This window comes from Mobula hypostoma, chromosome 8, assembly GCF_963921235.1.
Source record: "Mobula hypostoma chromosome 8, sMobHyp1.1, whole genome shotgun sequence".
Lineage (NCBI taxonomy): Eukaryota > Metazoa > Chordata > Chondrichthyes > Myliobatiformes > Myliobatidae > Mobula > Mobula hypostoma.
Window position 1 is genome coordinate 62,429,631 of NC_086104.1, and position 14,830 is coordinate 62,444,460.

At 41.3% G+C, this 14,830-nt stretch overlaps 1 protein-coding gene across 10 annotated transcripts in view; it reads right to left on the reverse strand.

Annotated features, from left to right (window-relative positions):
* The window catches only part of usp34 (ubiquitin specific peptidase 34), a 292,582-nt gene extending 290,256 nt beyond the window's left edge, over positions 1-2,326 (reverse strand). For all 10 annotated transcript variants that reach the window (XM_063055969.1, XM_063055963.1, XM_063055961.1 and 7 more), the window contains exon 1: positions 2,115-2,326. In XM_063055969.1, coding sequence (XP_062912039.1) covers positions 2,115-2,157 — 43 coding nt within the window. In that variant the 5' untranslated portion in view covers positions 2,158-2,326. The remainder of the gene's footprint in view (positions 1-2,114) is intronic.
* Positions 2,327-14,830: the final 12,504 nt, after the last annotated feature.

The window sequence follows — 14,830 nt, forward strand, 5'->3', positions numbered from 1 at the left end:
GCACTTATTCTCTAGAATTGCATAATTCTAACCATATTATCAAACTTCACACCACCTCACCACCCCCCACCATTTCCCATCTTCTGAATTTTCAATCTTATCCTGAAGATTGGAAATTTCTTCCTTAACTAATTAAACCATAGTCTCAGAGCACTCTGAAAACCTTTGTCATCTATTCACAATTATTTTATTAAATATTTCCATGGCACTGCTCCCAAATCTACTTTATATACAATATTTTCATGAATAGAACAGAATTTGAACAATACCATGAGGAATTCTGCAGATGCTGGCAATTCAAGCAACACACATCAAAGTTGCTGGTGAACGCAGCAGGTCAGGCAGCATCTCTAGGAAGAGGTACAGTCGACTGTACCTCTTCCTAGAGATGCTGCCTGGCCTGCTGCATTCACCAGCAACTTTGATTTGAACAATACCAAACACTTTTAGAATGCTACATATTAAAATCTGCAGTATCAAAGGAAATGGTTATTAATCTGTTCAATAGATACAAAAAAAAGTGGACGTAACTTGGAAAAACTGGTACTTCTAATTTAATCACTTAAATCTGCACACTATTATAAATAAAATTCATGTCAAAAGGTCTTCACATGAGCTAAAAATATTCCTGAGATAGACATTAGCTGAAACTAAAGTTCATGAGCACAGAAAGACAATACAGCTGGTAAAACTTTTGAATTGCTTAAAAAATATTTGAGTAAAATCTTCTCAAAGAACAGACAGATTCCTTCCAAACTGGTAACTACATTACAGTCTTAGACGTGAAGCACACTGCCTGACCTGTTTTTACAAAATGTTAAATGGTCAGGTCAACATAGACTACCAATCCCACATCAAACCCAAAACTATTAGGAGCAGACAAGGGCACTCAACTCAATTTGAAATACTAACTACCAAGTCAGATGCGTACAGCAATTCATTTTTCCCCTACACAATTAAAGCATGGAATAATCTTCATCCTACCAGTCACACAACCAAACCCAATTAAATTTAAGGCAGCATTTCTTCTTCAAAAATCTCTTCCTTAAGCCCACCCTCCGCCACCTCCAGTTTAAATTCCATGCGGAATATTTTGGAGGATCAAGAACCAAACCAATTGTCAGTTATTTCTGCAAAGAGTCCTTCCTCAAAAAGTAACTGGAGACTTAAATTTTGAATTCATATTGTCCAAAGTCTTCATTCATAAATGTAAATCAAAACGTTAAAAAATAAAATGCTGTTTTGCGAGTTGAGACTTAACATTCTTCAAATGTACAAGGATTTTCACTGATCTTTGGGATATTCAAAGTTAATCATAGCACTTAACAGCTATATTTATTCCCTACAGCCACTTAAATCTTCATATTGCTTTCAAAACATGGAAGTACTGTTTTCAAAGTCAGAGAATAAAATATACAAGCAAAAGATATTTCAGGCTATCAAGGTATGTTTATTTATGAAGACCATTCCAAAATCCAATCACACTGCAATTCAACAAGTATATAAAAGCCATTAAATACACAAAATAAAATGTGACACCAGCAAGAGCCGATTAAACTAGTATTAATTCCTCATCAGTTCTACTGTATACTCAAAGTGAAAATCAAAGCAGACTCATGCTAAAATATTCTTACTTCGCTACAAGACAGTATAAATTGCTGCGATCAAAAAGGGAAACCTTTATAATAAACGGTAACAACTGCTTGAACATTAAATGATTGATCACTATTTCAACCAACCCTTAACGTTAGCACAATACGTTACGTTTCAAAAGAGACCTAGACAATTCTCAATCAGCCTAACCTAATAGGCCACAAAAGCTCCATGCCATACGTACAATATGATTAAAATAAATTCAATGTATTAAACTTATAATAAAAATTCAAAGACTATAACTTGCAAATTTCATATATAGAGTGTTCCTAAGTGTAGGAAGAAGCAATTAAAATACAAAATACCTTGAATGACCTGAGTACTTTAAGGTAGTATCGAGGCCTGCAAGAAGGCTAAACAAGCACAAGCCATGACCAATGGGCTGTGCACCTCTGCAGATTATTTTCCACACACATATATATACAGGCCGTGCAGCAACAGGGGATGATTTTACTACTTACTTGCATTTAACACGTCCAACAGCTCTGCGCAGTTTTCGCACATCTTTCACTAATTTAACCATTTAATTGCGCTGTAGCCTCTGATTGAGTTCAATTGTTTGTTGTGTGACCGTTCGTTGTTTTGAGAGGGCGCTGAGGAAGGGGGAAGGGAGAGTAAAAGGAGTAAAATCTAAATGCAAATTAACCGATCAGCACCAGAACGGCTACCTCAAGCCTCCGCGCCATTTTGATTTGGAGAATTCGTCCGGACGGCTTCGGTTGTTTCCGTATACATTCGGCTCTTACTCCTGCTCTGCGCACCACGCGCAGCCCGCAAAACACCCAGGCGGCGCACGCAGCCGCGAACTTCTACTACGTCAACCTGTGTTACCACAGCGACAGACGCCTCGCCGGACCGTGTTTGTCGACAAAACGTGTCCGGAAGGAGGTTCAATCCGATATAAACACTCGGCCGAGATGTTAGTTGTGCGGTCCCACCGCCCTGTAAGCACGCTTTCACCTATCCATCTACACTAGCTTCGTGTGGAGCAGGGGAAGAGACCGTGAAACTCACTTCATCCGTCTGGCTGTCGGCGGTAACTCGTCTCTTTTCGCTACCAAGAGCACCTGAAATTGAAAGGCTGCTTTCTTGCACAAACCTGATAGAGTTAAAATATTTACTTTAGGATAAGAATCTATAAAATGATTAGATTTCTTAAGAAAGTACAACTTGCCTAGTCTCCCTAGATCCCATGCCTCACGACTTTCTGGATGAGCCTACCATGGGAACCTAGTGGGATGCCTTACTAAAATTCATATACACCACATCCACCACACTACATTCATCAATTTGTTTTGTCACTTCCTTGAAAAAGTCAATCAGGCTTGTACTGCATGTTCTGTCCTTCACAAATCCATCCTGACTATCTCTAATCAGACTATGCTTCTCCAAATGCTGGTAAATCCCATCTCTAAGAATTCTCTCCAAGAGTTTGCCCACCACTGATGTAAGAGTCACAATTTTAATTTATCCATTTGGCCATAATAAAAACTGATCTAACCTAGAGAAGTGGATGTCCTTCGAAGAGAGACGTTTCTTTCATGATTTAAAAAATATGAAAAGCTTGCACTTTGTAATGAAATCTACTAATTTTACAATTAAGATACATACATCTGCAGAGAATAGCTTACAAACTAGACCTGGGACTCACCACCACCTTTTGCAATGAGATCCTTGACTTCCTGGTCAAAAGACCACAATCAGTAAGGACAGCCAACACTTCCACCACGATTATCCTCAATACTGGTGGCCCAAAAGGCTATTTCCTCAGCACCCTATTCTTCTCCTTATATACTCATGTCTGTGTGGACAGATTCTGCTCTAACTCAATCTACAAATTTGCAGGTGGTACACCCTACAGTAGACCGCACCTCAAACGAGGAGTACTGGAAGGAAGTAGTGAGTCCAGTGACATGGTATCATAACAACAACCTTTCTCTCAATGTCAGCAAAGTGAAACAGCTGGTCATTGACTTCAGGGGCAGTACATATACTCCTGTTTACATCAACAGTGCAGAAAGTCGAGAGGGCTGGAAGTTTCATAGTTCAAGGAGTGATCATCACCAATAGCCTGTCCTGTCCTGGTTCAGCAGCTTTGAAACCGAGAAAGCTGAGCAGCACTTCCGTTTCCTCAGGAGGCAAAAGAAATTTGAATGCAGGCCCTTTGACCATCATCAATTTTTAATCAATGCACCATGGAATGCAATCTATCTAGATGCATCATGACTTGGTATGGCAGCTGCTCATCTCGTGACCACAAGTAACTGCAATGAGTACAAGACGTAAATATAACTCCACTCCATGGACTTTGTCTACATTTCTTGCTGCCACCATGCCATCTAAAACTTTGACAATATACTCAAGAGCATCCTATCTGGTTGCAACATAGCCTGGTATGGAAACACTGTGGCCTACAGAAGTCCACCAAGGCAATTCTCTCCCCACCATTGAGCATATTTACAAAGAGCGCAGCCAGAAGAAAGCAACACCGATTATCAAGGAGGTGTTGACCATTCGCCTCCTGAATCGGCATTTTTAATTTCATTCACCACTTCTCTGAAGTAATTCCACATGCTAGACTCACTTTCAAATCAACTACTCGTGTTCTCAGTATTACAGTATTAATTTTTTTATTTGCATGATTTGTCTTTTGAAAATTGCTTGTTTCGGTCTTTATGTATAGTTTTTCATAAATTCTATTGTATTTATTTATTTTCCTGTAAATGCCTAGAAGAAATTGAATCCGAATGCAGGATATGGTGACATATATGTTTGTACTGTGATAACAAAATTCACTTTCCATTTGCCTCAGTAAAGCAGCCAGCCCATTCACCTTGGGCATTTTCTTTTCTTCCCTTCTATTGGAAAGAAGATGCAAAAGTCTTAAAACACATACCACTTGGCTGAAGAACAACTTCTATCTCACTGTTAAGGTAATTTGAATTGTTGCCAGTATTATGAGATGGACTCGGAACCTCATTCTTCACTTGCACCTTATTGTCTTCCTTCACTGCACTTTCACTGGAACAGTAACACTTCATTCTGCATTCTATTATTACTTTATCTTGTACTGCCTCAATGCGCTGTTGTAATGAATTGATCTTCATGAACAGTATGCAAGACACAATTTTCACTGTCCCTCTGTACATGTGAAAAGCACAGACTGATTATATATTTGGATACCTGTAACTACAATATAGAAATTTTACTCAAAGGGAAATCCATATACTTTATCCTGAATCCTAGCCAGGTAGCAAGGAAAACATCCTTCACTCTTTGTCTTCTACAATTTTTCGTTAACACAAAATAATAGTAGGCTTTGATTGGTAGTTGGACCATGGCCCTGAGAACAGAGTATTCATACAAACACAATTCTATGTGGTACAAAAGTGATATAGAAACATAGAAACATAGAAAATAGGTGCAGGAGTAGGCCATTCGGCCCTTCGAGCCTGCACCGCCATTTATTATGATCATGGCTGATCATCCAACTCAGAACCCAGCCTTCCCTCCATACCCCCTGACCCCTGTAGCCACAAGGGCCATATCTAACTTCCTTTTAAACATAGCTAATGAACTGGCCTCAACAGTTTGCTGTGGCAGAGAATTCCACAGATTCACCACTCTCTGTGTGAAGAAGTTTTTCCTAACCTCGGTCCTAAAAGGCTTCCCCTCTATCCTCAAACTGTGACCCCTCGTTCTAGACCTCCCCAACATCGGGAACAATCTTCCTGCATCTAGCCTGTCCAATCCCTTTAGGATCTTATACGTTTCAATCAGATCCCCCCTCAATCTTCTAAATTCCAACGAGTACAAGCCCAGTTCATCCAGTCTTTCTTCATATGAAAGACCTGCCATCCCAGGAATCAATCTGGTGAACCTTCTTTGTACTCCCTCTATGGCAAAGATGTCTTTCCTCAGATTAGGGGACCAAAACTGCACACAATACTCCAGGTGTGGTCTCACCAAGGCCTTGTACAACTGCAGTAGTACCTCCCTGCTCCTGTACTCGAATCCTCTCGCTATAAATGCCAGCATACCGTTCGCCTTTTTCACCGCCTGCTGTACCTGCATGCCCACTTTCAATGACTGGTGTATAATGACACCCAGGTCTCGTTGCACCTCCCCTTTTCCTAATCGGCCACCATTCAGATAATAATCTGTTTTCCTATTTTTGCCACCAAAGTGGATAACTTCACATTTATCCACATTAAATTGCATCTGCCATGAGTTTGCCCACTCACCCAACCTATCCAAGTCACCCTGCATCCTCCTAGCATCCTCCTCACTGCTAACACTGCCACCCAGCTTCGTGTCATCCGCAAACTTGGAGATGCTGCATTTAATTCCCTCATCCAAGTCATTAATATATATTGTAAACAACTGGGGTCCCAGCACTGAGCCTTGCGGTACCCCACTAGTCACCGCCTGCCATTCTGAAAAGGTCCCGTTTATTCCCACTCTTTGCTTCCTGTCTGCTAACCAATTCTCCACCCACACCAATACCTTACCCCCAATACCGTGTGCTTTAAGTTTGCACACTAATCTCCTATGTGGGACCTTGTCAAAAGCCTTTTGAAAATCCAAATATACCACATCCACTGGTTCTCCCCTATCCACTCTACTAGTTACATCCTCAAAAAATTCTATGAGATTCGTCAGACATGATTTTCCTTTCACAAATCCATGCTGACTTTGTCCGATCATTTCACCGCTTTCCAAATGTGCTGTTATCACATCCTTGATAACTGACTCCAGCAGTTTCCCCACCACCGACGTTAGGCTAACCGGCCTATAATTCCCCGGTCTCTCTCTCCCTCCTTTTTTAAAAAGTGGGGTTACATTAGCCACCCTCCAATCCTCAGGAACTAGTCCAGAATCTAACGAGTTTTGAAAAATTATCACTAATGCATCCACTATTTCTTGGGCCACTTCCTTAAGCACTCTGGGATGCAGACCATCTGGCCCTGGGGATTTATCTGCCTTCAATCCCTTCAATTTACCTAACACCACTTCCCTACTAACATGTATTTCGCTCAGTTCCTCCATCTCACTGGACCCTCTGTCCCTTACTATTTCTGGAAGATTATTTATGTCCTCCTTAGTGAAGACAGAACCAAAGTAATTATTCAATTGGTCTGCCATGTCCTTGCTCCCCATAATCAATTCACCTGTTTCTGTTTGCAGGGGACCTACATTTGTCTTTATCAGTCTTTTCCTTTTTACATATCTATAAAAGCTTTTACAGTCCGTTTTTATGTTCTCTGCCAGTTTTCTCTCATAATCTTTTTTCCCCTTCCTAATTAAGCCCTTTGTCCTCCTCTGCTGAACTCTGAATTTCTCCCAGTCCTCAGGTGAGCCACTTTCTCTGGCTAATTTGTATGCTACTTCTTTGGAATTGATACTATCCCCAATTTCTCTTGTCAGCCACGGGTGCACTACCTTCCTTGATTTATTCTTTTGCCAAACTGGGATGAACAATTGTTGTAGTTCATCCATGCAACCTTTAAATGCCTGCCATTGCATATCCACCGTCAATCCTTGAAGTGTCATTTGCCAGTCTATCTTAGCTAATTCATGTCTCATACCTTCAAAGTTACCCCTCTTTAAGTTCAGAACCTTTGTTTCTGAATTAACTACGTCACTCTCCATGTTAATGAAGAATTCCACCATATTATGGTCACTCTTACCCAAGGGGCCTCTCACGACAAGATCGCTAATTAACCCTTCCTCATTGCTCAAAACCCATGCTCCTCTCTTTATTAAACAAAATACATCGGGAGCAGCTGCATAAGCATGCAAGGTGCTCTACTTGTGAGAGGGTTGGTTGAGGGGAAGGTAGAGTAAGGTTCAAAGTACATTTATTATTGAAGTATGTATGCAGTATACAACCCTGAAATTCGTTTTCCCCACAGACTGTCACAAACTGAGAAACCAATCCATTCAAAGAAAAACAAACATCAAACCCCATTCCACTCTCCTGCACAAATAAAAAACATGCGAACGGCAACAAAAAAAAATGATTGAAGCACAGAATATAGAACACAAAAGGCACATTTCAGTACAGTTCAGTTCAGGTAGATCAGCAGCTACATTTCATAATAAGGTTGAGGAGATTTGGTATGTTATCACAGACTCTCACAAATCTCCACTTAGGTATTATGGAGTGCATTCTAACTAACTTTATCACCTTCAGTTATGGAGGATCAGAAAAAACTGCAAAGGGTTGTAAACTCAGTCAGCTCCATCATGGGCACTAGCCTCCTACCATCAAGGACATCTTCAACAGAAGACGCCTCAAAAAGGACCACCTCTCTGAAAGGCTGCTCCGAATTGATATTGTACGTATTTGTTAAATAGGGGCCGTGCACAATCCTGATTTGATGGAGACGGACATGAGAAGCATGGAGGAACATCTGGAGAAACTTCTGAAATGCCTGCTTTGCTGCCGCTGCTACTGTGCGATCGAGAATCTCCGGAAGGGAAGGCCCCAAATCCTTGCCTTTGCATATTGCCTGTTGCCGAGGCCAGGGTCAAAGCGCCCGGCAGAGGTGGTGCTCAGTGCTCGGTGTCAGAAAGCTGGTTGGAGGCTTGAAGTTTTCGGGTGGACTCGGAGTCGGACTGTGGTCGGGTGCTTCCAGGATGCTGCATCGGAAAGTTTGCGGCGCTGGAAGCTCATGGCAGGGAGAGTTTTTCTTCCTTCTCTGTCTGCATGAGGTGATGGGACTTTCGAGAGACTTTGAGACTTTTTTTTAACTGTGCACATGGTCTGTTCTTCTATCAAATTATGGTATTGCTTGCACTGTTGTAACTATATGTCATAATTATGTGGTTTTTGTCAGGTTTTTTTAGTCTTGGTTTGTCTTGGGTTTCTGTGATATCATTCTGGAGGAACAAATTGTATCATTTCTTAATACATGCATTACTAAATGACAAGATTCAAGATTCAAAAAACTTTATTGTCATTCTAACCATACATCAGCTCTGCAGGGCAGAATGAGACAGCGTTCCTCAGGGGCAGTGCAATCATAACATAACAAACGCAACACTAAATAAGAAACATAACAATAAATAGTAAAACACAACAGCCACATGTCAGTTAAATCAGTTATAAGTGTCCAGTGCAAGTTAAAAGTGTCCAAAGCAGAGTCAGGTGGAGCAGCTATTCAGCAGTCTGACTGCCTGTGGGAGGAAGCTGTTTAGTAGCCTTGTGGTTTTAGTTTTGATGCTCCTGTAACGTCTGCCTGATGGCAGAAGAACAAGCAGTTCATGGAGAGGGTGTGAGGGGCTTTAGTGATGTATTGTGTCTTCTGGAGGCATCAACTCTGAAAGAGGTCTTGGACAGAAGGTAGGGAGACCCCAATAACCTTCTCTGCTCCCCTAAACACCCTCTGCAAGGCTTTTTTGTCAACAGCACTGCAGCTGGAGTACCAGGTTGTGACGCAAAAGGTCAGTGCACTCTCAACCACGCCTCTGTAGAATGTAGTTAGGATGTTACTGGGGAGTGATGCTTGTTTAAGCTTCCTCAGAAAGTGCAATCTCTGCTGGACCCGTTTCACAATCCTAGTGGTGTTCTTGGACCAGGTGAGATTGTCCGAGATCTGCAACCCAAGGAACTTGATGTTTTCCACTCTCTCCACTGTGGAGCCACTGATGCTGAGGGGTGTGTGCTCAGGCTGAGACCATCTGAAATCGACGATCATCTCCTTGGTTTTGGTGACATTAAGCATCAAGTTGTTATCCCTGCACCAGCTCTCTAGGTGTTTGACCTCCTCCCTGTACATAGTTACATTATTTTTGCTGATGAGCCCCACCACTGTGTCTGGAAATTTAATGATCAGGTTCTCCTTGAATCTGGCTGCACAGTCATGTGTTAGCAGTGTAAACAGCAGTGGGCTAAGCACACAGCCTTGTGGGGATCTAGTGCTCAGTGTGATGAAGTCAGAGATGTTCCTGCCAACACAGACTGACTGTGGTCTCTCTGTCAAGAAATCCAGAATTCAACGACATATGGCAGTGTCAAGGCCAAGCAGCAACAGTTTCTCCACTAGTCTCTGCGGGATGATGGTATTGAACGCTGAACTGAAATCAACATACAGGATTCTGGCATAAGTGTCTTTGTTGTCCAAGTAAGAGAGAACTGTGTGCAGTGTGGTGGGTATTGTGTCCTCCAATAAAAGAGGACTGTGTGTCCTCATAATCTAATCTAATCTAATCCTTCATTTAAGGCTCCCCACCACCAAGGATATGTCCTCTTCTCATTACTACCATCAGCGAGGTGGTACTTGAGCCTGAAGACACACACTCACTATTTTAGGGAAAACTTCTTTCCCTGGACTATCAGAATTATGAACAGACAATGAAGCCATAAACACGACCTCACTATTTTTGCATGACCTTTTTTTAAAATAGTTTTAATTCTCACTGTAGTTTATAGTATATTTTATATATTGTACTGTATTGCTGCCATGATACAACAAATTTATGACATCAGTGATAATAAACCTGAGTCTGCAGATGTTGGAAATCTAAAATATTAACATAAAATACTCGAGGCACTCAGGTTAGGCAGCATATGTGGAAAGCAAAACAGAATGAACATTTCAAGTTCATGAAATTGTTTCTCTTTCCACAGACGCACAGCACTGCTAGCATTTTGTGTATTTATCTCTGCTAAACATGGTTGATATTTGTAATATCCTTTGATTCCTAATAACTATTTGCACACAAAAAGATCAAGGCGTAGTTTTGCTTACAAATTCACAGGCTGCTCAAGCCTGCAGGACTATTTAACAAAATTATATCTGATACAATTGCAACCTCAGTTCTGTATGGTAGCCTTTCACCCCTTTATCAAAAGACCTAGAAGGAACAGTCGCAAGGATTCAAAACATTTAGAAAAAAAAATCTTAATTAAGCATTTTTAAAAAAATTGTTGAGCCTTAGTTCCAGTTTATCCCACAAAAGAAATTAACTTCCTTCATATCCACCCTATCAGGACCTAATTATCTTAAGTGTTTCAGTCAAGAATCCTTCTCCAGCCTGGCCTGACCAACCTTTCCATGCCAGGCAATCCACCCAGTTTCAGATATTAGTTCCATAAACCTCTAGACTGCTCGTGTTGTATTATTTCTTAATGAGGAGACCAATATTGTACACAATACACCAGATGCATCCGTACTAATTCTCCATATAATTAAAGCACAACTGTTATGCCTGTGGTACTGGGAAGCCGGGTGTCCATGAATAACACACACAGGATGCAGAGGTGAGGAACAAACATGCCGCTGTTTATTTTAATTGTAAGTCATCTACCCAGAATGCCTTCTCACATTACGCAAAACACAGAAGTTTGACAGCAATCCGTAAGGATCAAAATATGTATGAATACTTACCTCCCCCTTTATTTTAAAGGTTTCTCCCCCTTTGGATACAGAGACCAGCTGGTGAACTATTAACATTCAATAGAGTAGTCAAATTCAACCAACAAAAAAAAACCTTTTTTCCTCTAAATGAGGGAAAGAGGGTAGACCGTCTCTGTCCCCAGACATAACCCTTGAAATTATTCCGCTTCATATTCTGAGGGTTAGTCACTAGAGATTCAATCCGTCTGGAGGCTGCAGGTTCCTGTGAAGGTACTGATGAGCTGGGGATGACGCTAAACTCATTTCCTCTCTTTGTAGTGTATGTACAGATCTTGGCTTGGGTACTGTATTGTCAGTAGGGAGTACCTCAGAAAGCATAGGTGATGGGGGGGAGCAATGACTGTGTCATTTGATCTTAACAGAGGTTCTCCAGTCGTTTCAGAATCCCGTCCCATTTCTACAACCGGGTTTGGATTGGTCAGTTTGTGTTGGTTTTCAGCAGCCTCAGAAATGGGAACAGCTGATCAACATGCCTTCTCCATATGTTGTGGTTACTAGCTTCCACTGTGTACAACACAGGACCAGTCTGTGCCACAACTTTCACAGATACAATATCCAATTTTTCCAAGTAGTTCTGGACATGTACTTTCTCTTCGGCTGTGAAACTTCTGTATTTCGCTTTGGCATGTCTCTGCTTGGGTTTTCTATTCACTTAGCACATTCTGTTTTGTGTTTGGGGGGGGGGGTCTAAGCAGGTCAAGCCCAAAGCCAGGTGTGGTGGCTGAAGCGATTTTGGTGACGGCATGATGTGTGTTGCAGTTTGTCAGCAAGAAAGTGCTAAAGTGCTGGTTGAGGGATCCACTACTCGCTGAAATCTTGAAGGCTTGTTTCATTGTTTGTATGGATCATGTAGCAAGATCATTAGTGGCTGGATGATATGGTGCTGACTTGAAATGGTGAGTACAGCTTGCTTCCATAAATGCCTTAAATTTTTCAGACAGGAGTTGTGAACCATTTTCGATTACAAGCTGTTGAGGAAGCCTGAAGTAGCTGTAGATGGAACATAGCTCCTCAATGCATTTTTCAGATGCCGTGCTCTTCATGATGGCAGCCTTGGACCATTTGCTGTTAGTGACCATCCACAGATCCTACAAAATCTATGTGAATTCTCTGAAATGGTTCTTTAGGCCATTTCCATGGAGGCAAAGGAGCAAATTGAGGAACGATTTTCACTTGCTGACAATGTTGGCATGCTTTAGCCTTCTCTTCAATGGTTACTTTCAGTCCGGGCCACCAGGAGTAGCTTTGTGCAATTTTTTTCATGCATGTAGTTCGTCAAGCACATTTTTTCTTAATGGTGGAGGAATGGCAACACAGTACGTAGTCCCTTAGTAAGCATCCAGATGGGACTGTGAACTCCTTCCATTGAGCCTGGTAAGGTTTCATTTCTAAAGTTGACTCCCCATTTCATTTGTGAGTTACCATGTCCACCACTTTAGATAGAATAGGATCAGTAGGCATGTGTGCTTCCAGATTTGTGCCACAGTTATTGGAGCTGTAGGTACTTCTGTGAAGTAAAAGATCTATTTTAGGGATGGCTCTGGAGCTGTAACTGCTAAGGGAAGTCTGGATAGTCCATCAGCATTCAAATGGTGCTTGGACCTCCTGTACTTTATATTGTACAGATGAGTGGATAGTAACAGAGCCCAATTTTACATTCAACTAGCAGCCAGGGAAGTAATGTCCACATGTGGACCAAAAATTGAGGCAATGTGTAAATCATTTACCAAAGAGGAATTGATGGAATTTCTCAACTCCAAAGACAATTGTAAGTGCTTCCTGTTCAATCTTGGCACAGTGGCTTTCTGCCTTGCTTAATATCTTTGATACGAAAGGAATTGGACGCTTTTCGCCTGACGCCATGATGTGTGAGGTAACTGGCCCCACATCATAGGGTGATGCATCATAGACCAACTGTATGGGCAATGACGGTCTGAAGTGTGTAGTGCTTCAGATTGTGACAAAGCTGTTTTGGCCTTTTTAAAAGCCTGTTCGCAATAATCTGTCCACTGCCAGTGTGTTGACTTACAAACGTTTGTATTTAAAAGCTCATGAAGTGGTTTCAGCATGCTAGAAACAAACTCTGCATAGCATGTTAGTTCTAAGAAAGATCTTAATTTAATTACATTCTGTGGTGATGGAACTTCCACGATTACCTGCATCTTTGATGGTACCTTATGAAGCCGAGATGTTGATCACAAGGCCCAAATACTTAAAGGTCGAAAGAACTTCCACTTGTCCTTCCGGACCATGAATCAATATTCAAAGTCTGTAATGTAGCATTCAAGTTTTTAGATACACATGTTCATTTTTCCCAGTAATTGTGAACTCAATAGCATTACATCCCCTTCAACTACTCAGGATCTGGTCCATTGCTTGCTGAAAAAGTGCAGGAACCAAGGTAATGCCAAACGGAAGCCTTTGGTACCTGAACATTCTTTTGTGAGTCACTACAGTCAACAGTTCCTGTTCTGGCTCCACATGCAACTCCAAGTGCGCTTGGCATGTCAATCTTCCAAAAAGACGGTCCTCTGGCAAATCCTGAAAAAAGTCATCAGTGAGGGGAAGATAGTGCTGTTCAGCTACAACAACTGGGTTAATAGTTACCTTGAGGTCTCCACAAAGCCTTAAAGAACCATTGCTTTTTAGGATAGGAACCAGTGGAGTTCCTATTTACTGACACACACTGGTTCCAATACCTTACTCTGAACCAATCTTTCTAATTCAGCCTCTACCTTTGGTTTGAGGGTGTATGGAACAGGTCTTACCATCAAGCATTTGGATGTTGTGTCAGGCTTAACAGCCAGTTTAAGTGATTCATCTCAGTGTTCTCCATTGAATACTTCTGCATGTTGATTTTTTAAATACTACTTGTAGACCAGTGCTCCCACCAATCAAGTGCACTTTGTACCAGTTGAGTTTGAGCTGCTCCAACCACAAGCAGCCAGAAGCACAGGATAACTATTTTTAACAATGTACAGTGGAAGTTTCTTTGTTCATTAATCTCCACTGTAACATGTATTACTTCCCTCACTGAACAACCTCACCAGTATAAGTCGTTAAAGTCAAACATGCCCCTTCTGGGGTGAGATGCTGTAACTTCTTGTAAACTGTCTCTGTCACCAGTGATACTGCAGCACCTGTGTCCACTTGCATCCTCACTGTGGCCCCATCCAATTGTGGTATTACCCAATAAGCTGTGTCCTGAAACAGATAAAACATGGAAAGCTTCTTCAACCACAAAGTGAGAGTCACTTGGTCTGTCCTCAGTATGCTCTACCTTGTTCACATGCTTCTTTTTTGTTTCTCCAAAAGTAATTTTTCTTTATTACATTTGGTTGACAGTGTCATTTTACTTTTACAGGCATGTTCAGTATGTTGCTTTTTGCACCAGCTTTGGCAGTCTAAATTCTCAGATCAGCATTCTTTTGCTGAATGCTCAGTTTTGCCACATTGATAACATTAATTGCTAATAGGTGTTTTATTCAAGTCAGTAGCTTTACAAACTTGAAAGATACACATAACAGTTGTGCTTCCTTAGCTGCCAGCTCCATAGATCTACCAACTCAATTGCCTTCTGTAATATTAGTCTGTCTTCCGTAAGCAAATTTTTCTGGGTTACCTCACTAAACAGACGATACATCGTCTATCATTTAATGTACTATTCAGATTGCCAGAAATCACATTATTTGGACAATTGTTTTAGTACTGCCACAAATTGAAATTAGCTCACCTTCCTCTGGATTCCTTTT